At 33.6% G+C, this 21,801-nt stretch overlaps 1 protein-coding gene across 1 annotated transcript in view; it reads left to right on the top strand.

Annotated features, from left to right (window-relative positions):
- The window catches only part of LOC145292031 (cerebrin prohormone-like), a 63,124-nt gene that overhangs the window by 39,932 nt on the left and 1,391 nt on the right, over positions 1–21,801 (top strand). The window contains exon 3 of the mRNA XM_080138054.1: positions 1,628–1,779. Within this exon, the coding sequence (XP_079994180.1) occupies positions 1,628–1,765 (138 nt within the window). The 3' untranslated portion in view covers positions 1,766–1,779. The remainder of the gene's footprint in view (positions 1–1,627; positions 1,780–21,801) is intronic.

The following is a 21,801-nucleotide window of genomic DNA, read 5'->3' as shown; positions in this document are numbered from 1 at the left end:
TATAATCTAATTTTCATAAATTGAGAGATTGTATAAAAATTATAAGGAAGAACATATTAAATCTAGACTTGGATTAGCAAATTTGTCTCAGTCAATATGTATATATATATATATATATATATATATATATATATATATATATATATATATATATTCCTGAGTGCTCGGCGTGGTCCGGTGCTTGTAGGTGTGTAGGCAGGCTCGAATTGGTACCGCGAATGAGGAAAAGAACCCGAAAAAAGTTACGTGTTTGCCGTTGCGTCCATCGCCAAACCGGAAGTGGCGAGAGTGTAAATTAAGGCTAGTTTTCTTAAGAGGGGATGACTTTCGAAAATATCGGTGAAAAAGCGACCTCTCTTTGTAGAAAAGTACCCAGTTGAGGATGAAGAAATTAATGTTTTAGCCAATTTTTTATATTTGTCGTCCAAAGTGTCCAGCTTTAAAACGGCACCGATCGCGTGAAAATCTGTCACCTCTGTCGAGAGTTTTACATACATACACACATACATACATACATTTAAACACACAGGTAAGATTTATTTAATAGATATATCTGTGTGTGTATCAAAATAATTATAGTATATATATATATATATATATATATATATATATATATATATATATATATATATATATATATATATATATATATATATATATATATATCCCGGGTGGAACGATAAAATTGTCCTCCTAGAAAAGAAGACATCATTCCATTTCCGTTTGATGAAAACCAGTTTTCTTTTTTTTTTATTACAGACCATCTACTAGTTGGTCAGTCGTGTACAAATCCCAAAAGCGATAGGAACCTTCTATCATGTCTGAAAGTGATACAATGTTCAGCGAGCGAGATTGGAGATGCGTCGCTGTACCACTCATGCTCTCTATCGATTCAGGTTAGGACAATAGGACTCTGCACCCTGAAAATGCATCGCTGGATTAACACAAATAAAAGGGACGTGCTCAGGGTGATGAAAATAAAGTTTCCGTCTACGGTTATGGTTTTTGGTGTAGTTTCAAGTGAGGGCCACATCACGTCACCTTACATCTTCGAAGTCGGCTTGAAAGTCAACACCTGGATGTGCTGAACAGTGTGTTGATTCTCTGGTGTAATCAGGTGGCCGTTGGCAGACCTTGTGTGTGGCAGCAGGACTCGGCGGTGGCCCACAATCCAAAAGGACCCAAGCTTAGCTTCAGAAGGAGTGCTATGACTACCTTTCTCTCACTTGCCCTCTTACTCCCCGACCTCTGGACTGCTCCGTTTCGTCAGACGTCGAGAACATCACCAACATAACTTCCAACAACACCAACGCCAGCCTGATCGCTGCCACCCGCTGTATTTGCTGAGCTTCCAGTTCCGGACCCGTATCGAAGCCGTGATTAAGTCTGAAGGTGGTTACATTGAATAGATGTCAGTTCTACTACATAATCAAGTTACCTGAATTGATTTTTTCGATAAAAGTTTTAAAATAAAGCTAGAGTGTTATTTTATTTAGGGCGACAATTTTATCGTTCCAACCTTCTTCGATGTTCATAGAAATAATTTCAAATATATATTTTGTATCTCATTATTATTATCTTTTATTTATTTATTTATTCATTTTTTTTTTTTTTTTTTTTTGTCTAGGAAATTGCTGCATTGGCAAGTCAGATTTTGAAGGTTGCTATGTCAATGGACAAACCCCGAAGCCGAAACAAGCGAAACCATGGTCTTATTGACACAATCATCAACTTACCTGATTTGGATAAAATTGGGAAAAAATAATCTCAAAATCTTTTGTAAGTAAAAACAGATCTGATTCGTATAAGTTTTTCAAAAAATAATTTCGTTAAAATTACATGAAGCTAATTAATATTCCCTTTGTACTTTTAAATCTTTTATTTGTACACTACTGTTATTAAGCAAGACATATTTGAATATCATTCTAAAATATACTTGTCTTTGTAACAAGAACAAACTTGAGATCATACTCTCCAATCGATCAAAACAAGCAAATAAACTTATTTGCTGAAAATATTATGATTTAGAACATCAAGGCTGCGTTCAAAACTGAGTAAACACTTTAAATTCATCTCGTCTGAATAAAGGAAACATAATTAAAAACCTGCATATCATATGTTGTGTGTAAATGTGTAAAAGTAAGAGATAGAAAACCTTAGTATGGATTGGGGTGGTAAGCATAATCCCTTTGTTGGAAGGTGTTCACATAATTCGATGGTGAGCATCACTGGAAAGTGATGAAGTTGAAAGGAAAATTTCAAATGATTTCAAATATCAAACTAGACAGCAGGACAATAAAAATCAAAAAGAAAATTAAAAAGGTTTGCAAGTTTCTGTAATTCAATCAAGCAAAGCATGATCAAGATTACTAAAATGCAGATTAAAGTGTGTGGATTATCTTGAGGTTCAGAGTTCAATTCTGATTAAAGGCAGCAAGACGATTCAATTAGTTGAAAGAATGTAAAAAGACTTGAAGAAAAACATATGATGTACCTCAAGAGTTCTAAAAATGGTAGCATTCAAAATTCCTTCACGGTCGAAAGAACAATAACCAAGATGCGGGCACCAGTCCAAAAATTCCCAAAACATAGAAAAAATAATAATTTAAATAGTTGCTATTTACTTGCCTTCCCACGATTGTTTTTAACGAGGGAAAAATTTAGCTCCCAAAAAGAAAGAAAAAGAGGCACTTTTATTGGGACAAAATTAAAATTGTCTCAGTCTAGAAAGATTTCTCCTTTAATGAACGTGGACAGAACTAATGTTATAATTTGATCTCAGTGCAACATTTATTCACCATGACTTTCTACAGATGACACAATTGATTAAGAAATATTGATTGTTATCGACTATAATATTTGTTTGTGAATCGTTTTGCTACATTACATGAAATATTTTGTCAAATAGAAAAGAAACATTGGCGACTATTGAAGGGGCGAGCAAAGTGATTCACAAGTATAATAAAAACAAAAAAAAACCCTCAAAATACAAGCTCCAACACATTTTGATTCCGGGGTGTTTGTGTGACATTATCGCGAAAAACAATTCTCTGAACACTAACGTTCATATCTACGTAGTTTGCTTAGGCATCTTTGTCGTCGGTTGACGTCAGTTCATCTCGATTTTTTCCGAGACATAACTTGCCTTCTACTGATCTAAATTGGAAAACTGTTCTAAACTGTCGAAACCTCTTAACTGTCCGTAAAATATTCCTTACTGTCATAAAATTCACTGCCATTCCTAAAACTGTCCGTAAAATATCTCTAACTGTCGTAAAATTCACTGCCATTCCTAAAACTGTCCATAAAATATCTCTAACTGTCGTAAAATGCACTGCCATTCCTAAAACTATCCGTAAATTAACCCTAAACATATGAACTTCAATCCTATTTCAGCTGCCTATGTGTGCCTTTGTTAAATGAGACATGTTAAATGTATGTGGCTGTCGATATCAATAAAAAAAGGGAAGGTCCACACGCGGAGACGGGTTATCAACGTCTTTATCTTAAGAAGGAAACATGTCTCCTTAAGGGAAGAGTTCTTAAACCAAAGGGACATAACTCAGAATGCTCTTAACACCTGCGCATAAACTTTACATTCTGATAATTTAAATTTTACACAGTCCATGCGGGTCCTAGCCAGGGGTTTTGTGAAGCAGTCTGCTGTATTTTTGTCGATAGGCACATAGTTCAGTTCGATTGTACCATTGTTTATTTTGTCCTGTATGTAGTGATATTTTATGTCTATGTGTTTTACCCGCTGATTTGTGATAGATTTTGCAATGCAGATTGCGCTCTGATTGTCAGAATATATTGTTGCTTGCTTCTATTCTTTTGTCTAGTTCATATCGTTTATTAATTGCAGTAGATATTGTGTATGGCTGGTGTCCTTGCCGTATATTTAGCCTCATATGTAGATAGAGTTACAGTAGACTGCTTTTTACTTTTCTAGACAATGACAGGTCCTTCTTCATTTAGTGAAAAACAATACACCGACGTACTTTTTCTGTCTTCAGAGCTTCCCCAATCAGCATCGGTAAATCCTGTTAACTTCCTGAAAGATAAACAAAAGTTTAAAGCCCCTTTCAGATACTTGAATGCATTCCAGTGTTTAATTGTAGGGGTTTGGTTGTACTGTGATAACTTATTTACGACCCATGAAATATCTAGTCTGGTGCAAGTAGATAAGTAAACCAGGATTCCTATAGCCTCTCTGTACCGTGTGGAATCAAAGGATTTTGCTTCCTTAGAGAAAGCTATTTTTGTTCACAGTGTGTTAGTCTGAATTTGCAGTCTAGCATATTAATTGTTTCTTATACTTTCTCAGTATATGTCCGTTGATTCATTTCTATTTCATTTGGTTTTGCTGTTAAGTCCACACCAGATTTTACCAAAATCGTTCATGTCAAACTTTTGTTTGAGTAGAGTCTTGGCTTCCTTTACTGTGTCTAAGTTATTTGCGGCAATCAAGATATCATCAACTTATACAAGAATAATAATTCTTTTATTTTTATCAACTTTTTCAAACATGCATGGATCGATAGTGCTTTTATTAAATTTTTCTTGTAGAAGTTCTTTACTCAGTAGATCGTTCCAATTTTTACCGATCTGTTTTAGACCATAGAGTGATTTTTTTTAATTTCCAAACAAGCCCATCATTACCTGGAGCAATGAATCCTTCGGGTTATAGGCTTAAAACACCACAGTCTATTTTGGCGCTTAGGTATGCTGATTTGACATCCATCTGGTGAATTATCAAATCATGCTGTACAGTAAATTGCATTAGAATTCTGATGATGGTCATTTTTGTGGTGCATATGTTTCATGGTAGTCTATGTCCTTTATCTGACTGTACCCTTTGGCAACATATCTAGTTTTGTATTCTTCATTATTTTTGTCATCTTTTTTTATATTATACACCCATTTCTCCCCCAACTAAATGTTTGTTTTCAGGTAGGGTTGTCAGAGTGAAAGTATTGTTTTCCTTTAAAGAATTCATCTCCTTCTCCATTGCCAATTTCTATTTGTCAGCCTCCGGTGAATTCATCGCTTCATGCTATGATCCAGGGATAGTTTTATTTTCACAAGAATTTATACATTCTTCATCTTCATCATTTAGGTTATTGCTAGTGATGTAATCTTTTAAATAAATCGGTGGTTTTCTCTGTCTCAGTGGGTACCTTGGATTTCTGTTTTCAGAACTGTCATTTGTTCTCTTACTTGTTTGCTCGCTAACTTGGCTGCCGCTATTATCTATATTTCCCTCATAAGGATCAGGTAGAAGTTCGTTTGTTCTATTCTCATCGACTATGTGTTCACTGGAATGGTTAGGATTTATTTATGGAATTAAAGTTGGATTAATATATTTATTTTGGTTTGTAATATCCTGAGTGGTCTCCCTTGCATCGTTAAATTCACTTGTAAAAGTCACTAACCGTATTTGTTTTTTTACAAATTTTTCTTTATTGAAATATACAAAATAGGCTGGACTGTATTTGCCGTATCCTACAAAAATTCCATCTTTCCGACCGAGGATCTATTTTTATATATATATATATATATATATATATATATATATATATATATATATATATATATATATATATATATATATAGATAGATAGATAGGCGTAACATGTTGTACCAAAAATGTTCATATTTTTAACATTCGGTTTTCTTTCCTTTAGTGCCTCATAAGGTGTCAGTTTTATTCGGTGATTACAGCACCTATTTCGAATATAAGTAGCACACAGAAAAGCATATGGCCACAGCTCGTGAGTTACATGAGACTCTATTAGCATCTCGACATTTCAAATGAGGTTCTCCATCCTCGTGCTGCGGTTCCATTTTGGTGTGGTGAGTGGGGGCCGAATTTCGTGTCGGATTTTATGTTGAACAAGAAGTGATTTGAATTCTTTTGATGTGAATTCAGAACTGTTGTCACTTGTTAATCTCTTGGCCCTCCCATAAGGAGCACTATCGGGCAAGAATTCTTTTGTAGCGTCGACTGTTTCTTTTGTTCTCGAGGAAATATGCCATCACATAGCCTGAATAGTCGTCAGTAAATGTTAGGGCATACTTGTAACCATTCATACTAACGGGTTCTATTTTTCCAGCCAAGTAACAATGCACTAGTTCTAATAGAAACCTGTCCCTTTCGTCTGATTTTATTAATCGCAAATTTTGCATTTTTTCAAGAGTACAAGTTTCACACGGTGGTATGGCATTGTCTTTTTCAATAATGGTCATTCTCTCAACAATAGTCGGCATTTTCAAAATATTACAATGGCCGAAAATTTTGTGCCACGTGTTCAAGTCGCGTCTCGTGTTATTAATATTTGTTTTGCATTTATTTGAATAATAAAGTTTTCCCTTTTTCTTTATTTTGAATTTAACGCTGTCTTTGGTGGTTAGCATTGCATGGTTTTATGCAAATTCCCGGCGGCTTGTACCGACAATATGCTTTATGTAAATGTTGGTACGAATAAAACATTTTTTAAATAAATATTATGTCTTTTTTTTATAAATGTCGTGTAACGTTATTTTTGCCGTTTCTTTCTTTAACGCTATATTATTTTTTTTTGGTCCGTCAGCAAGCTCAATATAATGTTCTTCTGGGTTAAAGTCATGTTCAAAGTAACAATTTTTTTCATCATTAATAATATGGGCAGTAGCCCCACAATCGACAAATAGTTCAAAGTTATCAGAAATAATGTGAGGGTTTATTCCTACCTTGTAGTATGAATGGCTGTTTCCTTCAGTTTGTCTTTTTCTGCAGAATTTTGTATCATGATTTCTTACTTCACAAAATTTACACCACCTGTTTTTATTACAGTTTTTTGCGAAGTGGCCATATTTGTTGCACCGAAAACACGTTGGATGTTCTTTCTTATTTGGTGTCTCCATGATGGCGTCTTCCATTTTGGGTTTCGTGTTTTCCTCATATGATCGTAATGATGCCTTTAATTCCATCAAAGTTTGTGGTGTATCTCTTTGAGTAACTATGGCTTTTAATGTGTTGAAGGTAGACGTGAACTCCTTGAATAGCATGACTGTCGCCAATGCGTCTGAAATTGTCTCTCAACCATTTCGTAAAGCAGCTATAGCTTTTTCAGCACGTATGACGTAGCCGGTAACATCTTCTGCCTCGTGATTTTGGAGGGTAGACAGTTCGGTATACAAGGCAATGATTTTTGGTTTGCCTTGGGACAAATAATGTTTTCTTAAAAATTTTAAAGCTTTCCTTCCATCATCTTTCGCGTCTCACATGATTAATGCCAAACTTCTATCATCTACAACTTGGGTCAGTTCTCGCGAATATATCCTTGTTTTTATGTGGGTCAATGTCATCATCTTCCTTTTTTAACTTGGCTTTTACTTTTAGCCTGTGAAGGTGTCCCATGAATTTAATTTCGAACATCTCATAATTATTTTCATCGCCATCAAACATTAGTCGGCTGGGGCCATAACCTGTTAAATGAGACGTGTTAAATATATGTGACGGTCGATATCAGTAAAAAAGGGAAGGTCGACACGCGGAGACGGGTTATCACTGTCTTTATCTTAAGAAGGTTAACACCGGAAAAGAAGGAAACATGACTCCTTAAGAGAAGAGTTCTCAAACCAAAGGGACATAACTTAGGATGCTTAACAATCTTGATGAACAACTTACGTTCTTTTGTCTTTCTATTAAGCCTACTACTTTTGCTCTGATGAGCAAGTTATTTCATAATTTTTGTAATTCTTAACATTTGAGGGAGGACGTCAGTAGTATTACACTTGTCAATGACAGCTAGATTTCAATTATTTGTTTTAGATAAAACTTTGCACTTTCAACTTATTCTGCTTACTTAAAAATACGTTATTCAGAAATTTAGAACAAATCTGTTATAATTATATTTAAGTTAAAAAAAAAAACAAATTTCCAGACCGTAAAAAAATAATAATTTGTTGCAGCGTTTATATTTCAAAAGACAAAACAATAATTGAGATGAGAAATGTTTTTATGTCTTCAATCAAGAGAACATTTGCGATAGTTGTGAGCGAAGCGGTAAACTATGTTCTAATTTGAGAATATTTTGCCAGATACTGTGTGAAGAACGGAAACACCGTTAGGCTTACAGTTTGAGTTTCCAGTATGTGCTGATGAAAAACCAAATTATTGTATAGTATTTTGAAAGAATGCATATATAATATAATATAATATAATATAATATATATATATATATATATATATATATATATATATATATATATATATATATATATATATATATATATATATATATATATATACTATCAGTTCCACCCGGCTTTGTTCGGGCCCTATGTACTGCTCACAACTTTATGTGCATATTTATATATTAAAAAATGTGAATATGTACGGAAATGCCTTTCTATATAATGGGCTTCCTTAACTACCATAGAGTAAAGTTGGTAGGGACCTCAGACGTCAAATTTGTTTTTAACTTTGACCCCAATTTTGACCTCTTAATATGTATTGTTTTGGACTCAAATAAAATTAAAATGTTTTGCCCATGTTCAGGTAATCTACATCTAAAAATTTCAAGTGTTTTGACCCAAAATTGGCGGAGTAGTCTGGTAGTCTACAAAGGTCAACTCTCTCAACTTTAACCTCTTTCCAACCAAATTCTTTTGACAAAGGCATCGCCACTTATCAAGGCCAAGAGTCCACTCGAGGATAAGTGTTGAAGAGTATGCAGTAGACAATTGGACAATAAAGTAATCGTTAGAAGGAAATTTGGTAAATTTGTTAACTTATATGGAACGGCTCATCAAAAACTTGTTTACGTTAGATTTGAAAACAACCATATTGTAGTCAGCTGGAAAGCAGGAAAACGTGCAGTTCTAAGAAAGAAACTTTATTCATGGAATCTACGTTTAGGTTTAGCCACAGATAAAGAGTGGGGGAAATTATTGATAGTGGTTTCTGCTAGGACGGGTGTTTATTGTGAAAGTTTGGCGAGAGGGGACCATAGATTATAGCTCAGTCGAGCACTTGCCATGAAAATAACGATAAAGCAGAGATAAACTCGCAACATCTCTTCTGTGAGATTGCAGGGAAGAGAAAAGAACATCCTCTACGAGGCTACGAAGTCGAATTTGAACTCTATCAAAGCAAGATAAGTCTTTTCTAGCAGCTTCTGCCCAGATGTGGCCACAGTACTCCATCCTTGGATGTACCTGGCTCTTATATAGATACAGAATTGCATCAGCAGTAAGATATTTACTGGGTCGATAGAAGGATCTCACCTTTTTTTCCAACGGCCTTGGCAACGGATTTGATGTATGTGTTCCATTTCAGATCAGGAGTAAATGTCAAGCCCAGAAGTTTGTCAAAACATGAGGTCTCCCCAAGACTAGAGCATTCATTTCAATTGATGCCAGATGGGGATCAGAGCGTTGATGGTGTAAAGATAAAAGCTTGGTTTTAGATGCATTAAAAGTCACAAGCTACCTCTTTCCCCATTGTACCACTTGCTCAAGATCAGAGGAGAGAGAATCGGAGAGAACTTGGTCGTTTACGGTCTTAGATGTGCTACCATAGATAGTAATGTCATCAGCATAAATGTCTACGAATGATGTAAGGATGTGATTTACATCATTAATGTAGATCAGGAAGAGAGTTGGGTCCAGAATGGACCCCTGAGACACTCCAGCCTAAATACTATGAGCTTCTGATTTTTGCCCATCAACCACTACTCTTATGAATCTATCAGAGAGAAATGATTTAATAACTGAGAAGACATTTCCACCTATACCGTAGCTGGAGATTTTGTGAAGTAAACCTTTATGCCATACTCTATCAATATGATATGTCAAGAGCAATTGCGCTAGAAAGGTAGCCTCCGCCGAGAGATTCGTTAATCCTATGAGATATAACTGTAAGCACATCTGCTGTAGATCTAGCAGAACAGAAATCATATTGCGTGTCACTAAGAAAGTTATTTTTGCTGAGATGGTTGATTAATTCCCTATTTAACACAGATTCCAGCAACTTACTCATGACGCACAAGAGACTTATTGGCCTGTACTGAGAGGAAGATGAGCGATCACCCGAATTCCTAAATACAGGGCATACTGATGAGATTTTCCAGAGTGATGGGAGTCAATTATCCTTAAGACAGCGTTTAAACAGTTTTGTAAGTATGGGCGCTAGATCTGGTTGAAGTTGTTTGAGTACTATAATTTGAATACCGTCAGGACCGGTTGCTTTAATGGAATCAAGGTTTTGATTAGTTTGGCAACATCACGTACAGATATTTGTATACCACATAGCGTGTTTTCTGATACAGAAAGAAATATTGGGGGTTGGCGACCTTGGTCGCAAAGGGTAGAATTAGCTGCAAAGTTCTTGGCAAAGAGTTTAGCTTTGTCTGATGCTGACAAGATTACCTCAGGTCCATTGGTGATAGTCGGGATAGAGCACATGCTTCTGTTCAGAATTCTATTTGCTATTTGCCAAAACTGGTGGGAACCAAGCCGCTGCTCAGCTACTTTGGACTTAACGGACTGAGCATACAGCTCTCTTGCGTTCTCTATTGCTTTTTTACAGTAGTTACTGGCAATCCTGAAAGCGGCTTTAGTCTCAGTACATATGTTATGTTGGAAGAAATGGAAAAGGATATTTCTGTGTGCCATGGAAGCAGCACATTCTGGAGAGACCCACGGCTGGCTATTAAAGTTTTGCTGGAACTTTTGCCCTAAAAATTAATTAAAAAGCTGGCTGCATGTCTGAATACCCTCTATGTAAAATTTCAAATGTTTAGACCCAAAATTTGTTGAATAGTTTGCTAGAGACCACAAAGGTAAAATCTTTTGGACTTTGACCTCTTGTAAGCCAAATTCTCAGTGAAAAAAACGATCAAAAACTTTCCCTATCTATGAATACACTTTATGTAAAATTTCACATGTTTAGACCAAAAATCGGCTGAGTAATTTGATAGAGACCACAGAGGTAAATTATGACCCGTTACCTTTTATTGTTTCGGGCTCAAATCGAATTATAACGTTAGATCAATGTTAAGGTAACCTATATCTAAAATTTCAAGTGTTTAAACCCAAAATTGGCGCAGGAATTTGGTAAAGTTCTCAAAGGTCAAATCATTGAACTTTGACCCTTAACAGCCAAATTTCTGACGAAAAAACGATCAAAAAGATTTTCCCAAATATCAATATTCCCTACGTCAAATCTCGAGCCTGTAGACCGAAAATTGACAGAGTTATTTGGTAGGAAAGTGTACACAAATAAACAGATATTTCACTTATATATATATATATATATATATATATATATATATATATATATATAACTACTTCATTTACTCATATAAACCTAATATACGAAAGTATAGATTTATGCGTAAATAAGTATTTACTTCAAAAGTGCTCAATACGTAGGTAGAGCTAGTTAGTAATTTATAAAATATATATGGCGATTAAGCTACACTGAATATTCTGCGTTTCATCCACTATAGGATTCGTCAGGCTTATGCGCGAATTCTGTGGTTGCTTCTTGTTTTTATATATGTTGAGGATTTCTAGTTAGCCAATCAGCTTTCTAGTATCCACCGCGCCCCTTCCTATCAGCCAATGGGCATGCATTTTATCGAACAAAGGATCTGTTTTAGAACTAGGTTAGTGGTTTAAGGTAGACGTTTTCCTTCCTTTTTATATATATATATATAAATATACCTATCTGTACACACACACATGCACATATATATACATATATAATATATATATACATATATGTGTGATCGTTTATGTATATTCATGTTTATTTAATTTATTTATGTGTTTGTTTTCTATTGTTATTGTTAGTTTTAAAGCTATTTTGTATCGCTATCCTAGAGTAAGTTTTATTTTGTGAACACAGTTGTTTGCTATTTCTCGTCTACAGTTTAATAGATTTGAGGTTCTTTAAAGTACAGGATAGCAAATTTTTCATGGAGGCATAATTTACATGGGTCGTCTAAATGTCTGCACGTGGTAGCTTGTCTCATTATTTTCCATTCGACTACCGGCTAATGTCCGCTTTCTTTGAGTTCCCAGTATTTATTCGCTAGTGTTGTTTTTATACGGTATTTTTTTTATTTTTGAATGTACTTTTGTGGTCATAGTATCGGGCTTTGAAATCTAAGGAAGTCATGCCTATGTAATATTTCTTGTTATTCGGGTTTTCTTTCGTAAATATTGTTGCTTGATAAACTACGCTTTTTGTTAGGCATTTATTTTGGACTGGGCAAAGTGTGCGGTGTCTACAATTGCATTTATCTTGTTCGTTATTAGTATTTTTATTTATGGTATGGTTGTTCTTGTCCGGGGTTGGTTTGTTATTATTATTATTATTATTATTATTATTATTATTATTATTATTATTATTATTATTATTATTATTATTATTATTATTATTTCTGCTAGTGTTGGTTTTATTTCTGTCATGGTGTCTACTTTTTTATTGTTTATTTTGTTGTTGTTTACATTGTTTTCATTTAGTATTTTGTTATTATGTGCTTTAATTATCATCTCTAAATTTTCGCAACAACTGTAAGATAACTTTAAGGTATTTTTATTGAAGATTTTATGTAAGGGGTTGGTTGCGGGAAAGTGTTTTTACAATAAGATCTAGAAATTTCTTGCCAAGTTTTGTTTTTAACATTTGATTGTATGGGGCCGTATACCAAATTATAGTTCTTTTTCTTCTATTTTTAATTTTATTATAGTTGCTGGTGTTAGCTAACATAAAAATAACAAACTTCCTGGACGTCACGTTAAACTTAGAAAAAAACACATATGAACCATACTTAAAAGATAACGCTACTCCAATTTACGTAAACCCTAAGTCCAACCACCCACCATCAATTATAAAACACATTCCTAACTCGATCGTAAGTAGACTCAGTAATAACTCAAGCGATGAAAATGCATTTAACAGGTCAACCAATATCTAGGAAACAGCCCTAAAAAATAGTGGATACAAAAATATCGATATCAAATATAAGCAACAAAACACCAACAACTATAATAAAAGTAAAAATAGAAGAAAAAGAACTATAATTTGGTATACGGCCCCATACAATCAAATGTTAAAAACAAAACTTGGCAAGAAATTTCTAGATCTTATTGTAAAAACACTTTCCCGCAACCAACCCCTTACATAAAATCTTCAATAAAAATACCTTAAAGTTATCTTACAGTTGTTGCGAAAATTTAGAGATGATAATTAAAGCACATAATAACAAAATACTAAATGAAAACAATGTAAACAACAACAAAATAAACAATAAAAAAGTAGACACCATGACAGAAATAAAACCAACACTAGCAGAAATAATAATAATAATAATAATAATAATAATAATAATAATAATAATAATAATAATAATAATAATAACAAACCAACCCCGGACAAGAACAACCATACCATAAATAAAAATACTAATAACGAACAAGATAAATGCAATTGTAGACACCGCACACTTTGCCCAGTCCAAAATAAATGCCTAACAAAAAGCGTAGTTTATCAAGCAACAATATTTGCGAAAGAAAACCCGAATAACAAGAAATATTACATAGGCATGACTTCCTAAGATTTCAAAGCCCGATACTATGACCACAAAAGTACATTCAAAAATAAAAAAACACCGTATAAAAACAACACTAGCGAATAAATACTGGGAACTCAAAGAAAGCGGACATTAGCCGGTAGTCGAATGGAAAATAATGAGACAAGCTGCCACGTGCAGACATTTAGACGACCCATGTAAATTATGCCTCCATGAAAAATTTGCTATCCTGTACTTTAAAGAACCCCAAAATCTATTAAACTGTAGACGAGAAATAGCAAACAACTGTGTTCACAAAATAAAACTTACTCTAGGATAGCGATTCAAAATAGCTTTAAAACTAACAATAACAATAGAAAACAAACAAATAAATAAATTAAATAAACATGAATATACATAAACGATCACACATATATGTATATATATATATATTATATATGTGCATGTGTGTGTGTACAGATAGGTATATATATATATATATATATATATATATATATATATATAAAAAGGAAAGAAAACGTCTACCTTAAACCACTAACCTAGTTCTAAAACAGATCCTTTGTTCGATAAAATGCATGCCCATTGGCTGATAGGAAGGGGCGCGGTGGATACTTTAAAGCTGATTGGCTAACTAGAAATCCTCAACATATATAAAAACAAGAAGCAACCACAGAATTCGCGCATAAGCCTGACGAATCCTATAGTGGATGAAACGCAGAATATTCAGTGTAGCTTAATCGCCATATATATTTTATAAATTACTATATATATATATATATATATATATATATATATATATATATATATATATATATATATGCTAGCATTTCAGCACCGCGTTACCCGGGTGTTTGGAAGTGTGTGTTGAGCAAAAAAAAAAGTGGTAGTAGGAAGGCAGGTTCGAACCCGTACCGTGAAGGAGGAAAAGAACGGCAAAAAACGTGACGTCGTTGCTGTTACGACCACCGCCAAACAGAAATTGACGAAGGTTCGAATTAAGGTTAGACAATCGAAAAGAGGGGATGACTTTCGAAAATATCGGCGAAAAAAGCGACCCGTTCCTGTAGAAAAGTGGCCAGTTGAGGGTAAAGAAATTAATTTTTTTTGCCAATTTTTCGGTATTTTTCGTCGGATGAGTCGAGCTTCAAAACGATACTGATCTTGTGAAAATCCGTCGCCTCTGTCGAAAGTTTTAGGCAGACATGCCAGCATACATGCATACAATTATATATTAATAGTTCAAATTTTCGACCCAAACCAATTAAAAAGCTTGCCCTATCTCTGAATACCCTTTATGTAAAATTTCAAATGTTTACTCCACAATTTGTCTTTACTAATTTGGTAGAGACCGCAGAGATCAATTTTTTTTAACTTTGATCTCTATTATTACCCCTTAATATTTATTGTTTTGGGCTCAAATCAAGTTATTAAGTTAGATCCCTGTCCAAGGAACCTATATCTAAAATTTCAAGTGTTTATACTGAAAATTGGCGGAGGAGGTTGGTAGAGTTTTTAAAGCTCAAATCGTTGAAATTTGATTTCTTAACGGCCAAATTTCTGTCCGAAAACAGATTAAAAAGATTTTCCCAAATCTCAATACCATATATATCAAATTTCGAGTATGTAGACTGAAAATTGACAGAGTAGAGAAATGTACACAGAAACAGAGACACACAGACACACACAGAGACACGTACACTTTTATAGATATACTAGCATTTCAGCCCGGTGTCGCCCGAGTGTTTAGATGTGTATGTTGAGCAAAAAAAAAAAAAAGTGGTAGTAGGAAGGCAGGCTCGAACCCGTACATGAAGAAGGAAAAGAACGAGGGAAAAAAACCTGACGTCTTTGCTGTTACGACCACCAATAAACCGGAAGTTACTTATGTTTAAATAAGGCTAGACAATCGAAAGGCGAGGATGACTTGAAAAATATCGCCGAAAAAAGCGCCCCCCCTGTAGAAAAGTGCCCAGTATCAGGTGAAGATATTAATGTTTTTATCCAATTTTTCGAAATTGTCGTCTGAAAGGTTACTCTTCAAAACGATACTGTTCTTGTAGAAATCCGCCGGTTCTGTTGAAAGTTATAGGCAGACATGCAAACATTATATAGATCCACAGAATATTGTGATAAGTGTTTAAGTGTGAACAGGTATGGTATAATGAATTATGGGGTTTATCTATTTTATTTTTACTTTCATCATATTTTGCTTTGGTCTTGATACCCCCAAATTCGGAGCTATCTCTTTACAACCCTTTCAACCCTTCCTTTTCATAACCTATCATACTTTCATAAATCATTTTCTGTAGGCTGTTTTTGAACCCAGTCAACGACGGGTACTTTTGCTAGTATATATATATATATATATATATATATATATATATATATATAGTAAAAATGGTAAAAACATGAAGAGAGTGCTCAATACTATTCCAGAGCAAATATGGGTTTTATTTTTATTACCGTTTTATCTGTTTGGTTATATATGTTTCGGATGTTGGACCATGTTTACGAGCCAACAGCCACCTCAGACCTTACAGAAAAAATATATATATATTAGTTTGTATTTTTACTAAGTGAATTAAACGTATACTTCAATAACGTATGAGACTAAGCAGTTCATGTAAAAGACGACAAAAACTCTTACCATTGATGACCATTTATCTGAGAGAAAGTATGTTAAAAAGAGAGAAATGGAATTGTTTGTCAAACTCAGCTGCAGATAATTTATTCTATGCTCAAAGGAGTTCGTGGCCTTTATGGTTGTCATCAAATGAATATTTCTTTGGAATGAAGAATAAAGAAAAGATCTGAAGAATTCATTTCCAAACAAAGATTGAATCTAGGTGTTTTTGTGCTGCTATTTAAGGACTGTAATTGTTGCATCCGAACTAAAGCTATACAATGGCAATTGTTTACAGTCCTCCTTTAAAAGATGTTACGATTTTATGGAGGCTAAAGACGTACATCGCAAATATTAGATACTACAAACAAAAATAGTCTTATTAGTAGAAACGTTTCAGTTGTTGTGATGGACCATTATATGTCGAAGTCGACGGAAGATTCCATATATACTCGTATATATATATATATATATATATATATATATATATATATATATGGCCTTTGAAAACTCTACCAAACTCCTCCGCCAATTTTGGGTCTAAACACTTGAAATTTTAGATATAGGTTCCTTGGACATGAATCTTTACTTAATAACTTGATTTGAGTCCAAAACAATAAATGCTATGGGGTCATAATTAGGGTCAAAGTTTTAAAAAAAAATTGACCTCTGCGGTCTCTACCAAATAACTAAAGACAATTTCTGGTCTAAACATTTGAAATTTTGCATAGAGCGTATTTAGAGACAGGGCAAGCTTTTTAATTGGTTTGGGTCGAAAATTTGAGCTACAAATATATAAATCTATGCATGTATGTTTGCATATCTGCGTAAAACTTTCAACAGAGGCGACGGATTTTCACGAGATCGTTTTGAAGCTCGATCCTTCAGACGACAAATACCGAAAACTTGGTCAAAAGCATTAATTTCTTCACTCTCAACTAGGCACTTTTCTACAGGGAGAGGTTGTTTTTTTCGCCGATATTTTCGAAAGACATCCTCTCTTTTCGATTGTCTAGCCTAAATTTAAACCTACGTCACTTCCGGTTTGGTGGTCGTCGTTACAACAACGACGTCACGTTTTGTCACGTTCTTTTCCTTCTTCGCGTACGGGTTCGAGCCTGCCTCCCTATTACCACTTTTTTTTTTGCTCAACACACACCTCCAAACACCCGGGCAACGCCGGGCACCTCTGCTAGTATATATATATATATATATATATATATATATATATATATATATATATATATATTTGTTACATAACAGAAACTTTCGTGTGGAAGTATATTAAAATGAAAAAGTACAGATAGATTTCTTAAGTCACAACAATACTACATTACTCTATAAGTATGGTATAAAACACTTATCAATAAGTCAATAGCTATAACTTTTGCCAGCTTTTAACAAGCTTAAATTGCATAATCTTTAATGTAATAATAGACATTTGCAAGAATTTTAACGTCTTTAAATTGCTAATTATAGATTCTAATGCAAAAGAAGACTTAAAATAGTTTAAATCGTAAAATAAAAACTCAAGCAAATACGTTGAAAAGTAACTATTGCGTTAGGTTACAATTGTACTGAGAAATTATTTTTTTAAATTAAAGGGAACGTAAATAGTATGTTCCCGTTAAATGGTTTTAATTTCTTCGTTTTTCTTAATCAACCGGTTAAATATGAGATGCAACTTTTATTGCCTTTGATAACAGTTGCATATTGTACAATTTTCTGTTATGTTCCATTTATAAAATGTTAGATTTTTTGTGTTGATAGGTAAGTAGCTTCTTTTTATTAACACGGTAGAATATATAAAAGACTTTAACTTGTAAACATATTTGTTATGCTTTTGTTTGAAAACTATTCCAACTGGCAATGAAAATTATGTATAAAAGAATCGTAAATAAACAATTTGGGAGACGAAAAACGTACACTTTTTTTTTATCAAGTTCTAAATTTCTATCGATCTATAGTCTTAATCACGCACAACTGAGATAAAGATTTATTTTTTTTACATATGTAAAGTGATCAAGTATGTCTTTGGCATTAGAAAAATATATATTTTTTTTCTTTGTTTGAAAAAGATTCCAACTTGCAATGAAAATGCAATCAAAATAATCGTTTGAAAAATTTGGGACGCTAAACACGTACATTGTTTTTATTATCTTCGGTTTTGTATCGTTTTCTTCATATTAGAATTCTTTAAAAAAAGTAGTATACAGGCATTTAAGTAAAAATGAAATACAGAATAATAGGATTCGTAAAATGCCGATATAAAAAAGCAAAAGACATTCACAGTTATTTTTATTTACATACCGCGAACAAAGACTTAACACACGCTTTAATTGCACAATTCCGCCTTTGCCCTTGTACGCATGCAAGTAAATGTGATTTATATATATATATATATATATATAAAAGTGAAATTGTCTGTCTGCCTGTGTCTGTGAGCGTACATTTCTCTACCAAATTACTCTGTCAATTTTCAGTCTACAGACTCGAGATTTGACATAACGGTACTGAGATTTGGGAAAAATGTTTTAATCAGTTTTCGGCCAGAAATTTGACTGACAAGGGGTCAAAATTCAACGATTTGACCTTTGAAAACTCTACCAAACTCCTCTGCCAATTTTTGGTGTAAACACTTGAAATTTTAGATGTAGGTTAGTTAGACATGGATCAAACTTTTTAATTTGATTTGAGCTGAAATGTAAAAGAGCCAAAATTGGGGATCAAAGTTTTACAAAATTTGACCTGTGCGGTCTCTACCAAATTACTCAGTCAAATTTTGGTCTAAACATTTGAAATTTTACATAAAGCGTATTCAGACATAGAGGAAGCTTTTTAATCGGTTTTTGGCCGAAAATTTTCCTGCCAAAGCGTCAAAGTTCAAAAGATTTTAGCTTTGTGGTACATAGCAAACTATTCAGCTAATCTTGGGTTTAAACATTTGAAATTTTACATAAAGGATATTCAGACATACAGCGAGCTTTTTAATCAGTTTTTGGCTGCCAAGAGGTCAAAGTTGAGAGAGTTGACTTTTGCAGACCTTACCAAACTCCTCCACCAATTTTAAGTCTAAACATTTGAAATTTTAGATGTAGTTTACCTTGACATGAATCAAACATTTTAATATATATATATATATATATATATATATATATATACATATATATATATATATATATATATATATATATATACATGTACAAGTTATGAACAGTACATAGCGCCCGAGCACAGCCGGACTGAACTGCTAGCATATATATATATATATATATATATATATATATATATATATATATATATATATATATATATATATATATATATATATATAGAGAGAGAGAGAGAGAGAGAGAGAGAGAGAGACGTCACTGTTAAAATAAGCGACATTTTGTTCCCCAAAACTTATTTTTCTATATAATCACAATAGGCAGTGATGAATGACTGTCTTGATATCTCGGTCGTAAAGCAGCGCCTATCGATGCGATCCATTTTTAATAGTGTCATAGGGCATTGTTGGGGACTACTCTCCACACAATGCATTTTTCAGGGATCCAAACAAGTGGAAGTCTGAAGCGATAAATCATGACTATACCGTGAGTGAGACAGCAGCGTCCAGTTGACCCTAGTTCCAAGAAATATGTCTCAGAAGACGGTGCACATCACGTTGCCTACAGATGTCTTGAACTGCGTCTTGAACTTCGATAGTGAGAATGAATGATGTCATTCCATCGACTGCCGTTTGGACTCCGGCTCGGAGTTCCATACAATTAAAACTGGATTTAAAGTATGTTAGAGTCTAGTTTATTTAACGTAATAAAATTTCTACAGTCGCGTAATTGTTATAAATCCGCTATATAGTGAGTATCCCACCTGGTGTTCTATAAAGGTCAAAGCTATCATCTGAACGATGATATTTTGCGATGTAATGTTTTTCCCACGTAGACAAGTGCTTCTCCTAATACATCACAGTTTGTTAGAACTGTGCTGATGTTGTTGGAGAACAACATCAAATAGAAAGATATAGATTGTCGTTAGAAAGTCGGAAAAAGGTCATATGACGACAAAATCGGTTGTTGTGGGTAATTTATTTCGAAATTGGGCGATCAGTGCTGATAAGAATGACAACAATGCTGACAGTTAACAATGCGATGAATGCAATGAAACAGTTAACAATGCGCATTTGCTTAAAATGGAATGATCGATCTAAATCACCTTAGAATCGATAAAGACGTCCAATACAATTATATAGGTGAATTATTTAGCATTGATAAAACTTGAGTAAAAGAGAATTGATCATCAATGCGAACACTGTCGAATCATTTAACGTCACTTAAGTACATTTTACGCGTAAATGTAAGTTATCTCTAAATTTGATAATTTTGTGTGCGTCACTTTAAATATGGACAATAGTGAAATTTTATTTACAGATGTAAAAATCAGAGCATTATTTGGTGTTCGTATTTATTCAATGATGAAAATTCATAATTCAAACTATAAATCAAACATAGCTTTGTATACTATAATATCATAAAACTATTTTTAGAATTCTTTTAATCAAAAGCTACATTTTCGTCCGAATTCTGATTTTAATTCCTTAAAATAAATAGAAAATAACTCATTAGACTCTTCTGTCAAATATTTCAATTTTCATAGAAGTTTGTTTTGATCTGTAATCCGCTGGTACAACTTTTTCACACACCCCTCCCAGAACATGAATCGATTAGATTCGCTTTTATGATTATCTATTAATAACATTCAAAATATTCGAATTTGCTTATAAATTGTGGTTTTACTCAGAAGGCAAGATGCGGCGCCAGTAATGGTCTGAACAGTCTTAATCGAAACTTGAAGGACTCATTTGATTTTTTTGGTTTAAAGTATAAAAGTGAATCAAGAAAATTATTGTTTAAACATTCTTAAGCTATGATTGCTGCTCTAGGGAAAAAGGCACTTCAGAAAACGTCGATAGTCATTCCAACGGTACTCAGCTCCTTCACACGGGCCCAAAAGATTTCATAATGATAAGCCATGAGTGTTCGTGAGTTCATTTGTAATGAACTCTCCAAACCTTAATCCTCCGGGTTTCAGTAGTTGGTCTATCCTGGAGGTTTCAGCTTCCCATCATACACATTCGGATGTTTTGAAGACAAAACTGAGGATAAAATGAACGAAAATCTCCCAAGAAATCATTCGAAACTTTTCTAGAACTTTCCCTAAGCGTCTCCAGCTATTGTTGCCAACTAGTGTCATATTGAATAACTTTTATATATTTGGAAATGCATGTGGTGTATTTCTATTTGTATTTAAATTTGGTTTGTATACTGTAACTTATTTAATAAATATAGGAAAATAAATTTACACCCTATATATAATATATATATATATATATATATATATATATATATATATATATATATATATATATATATATACACGGGTGACCCCCCCCCAAAAAAAAATGGGCCCCAACTCTAATTAGGCCCCGTTTCTTAGTGTTTTGTTCGAATGAAATGAAACTTTGGTCATAACTAGTTTATTATATTCAAAACATCACATCAAAACACTAGGGTATTTGGCTTTTTTTTC

This window comes from Euprymna scolopes, chromosome 13 (genome assembly GCF_053919585.1).
Source record: "Euprymna scolopes isolate OS-2025 chromosome 13, ASM5391958v1, whole genome shotgun sequence".
Lineage (NCBI taxonomy): Eukaryota > Metazoa > Mollusca > Cephalopoda > Sepiida > Sepiolidae > Euprymna > Euprymna scolopes.
Note: the sequence above shows the minus strand (reverse complement) of the source record. Positions and strands in the feature narration are given on the sequence as shown.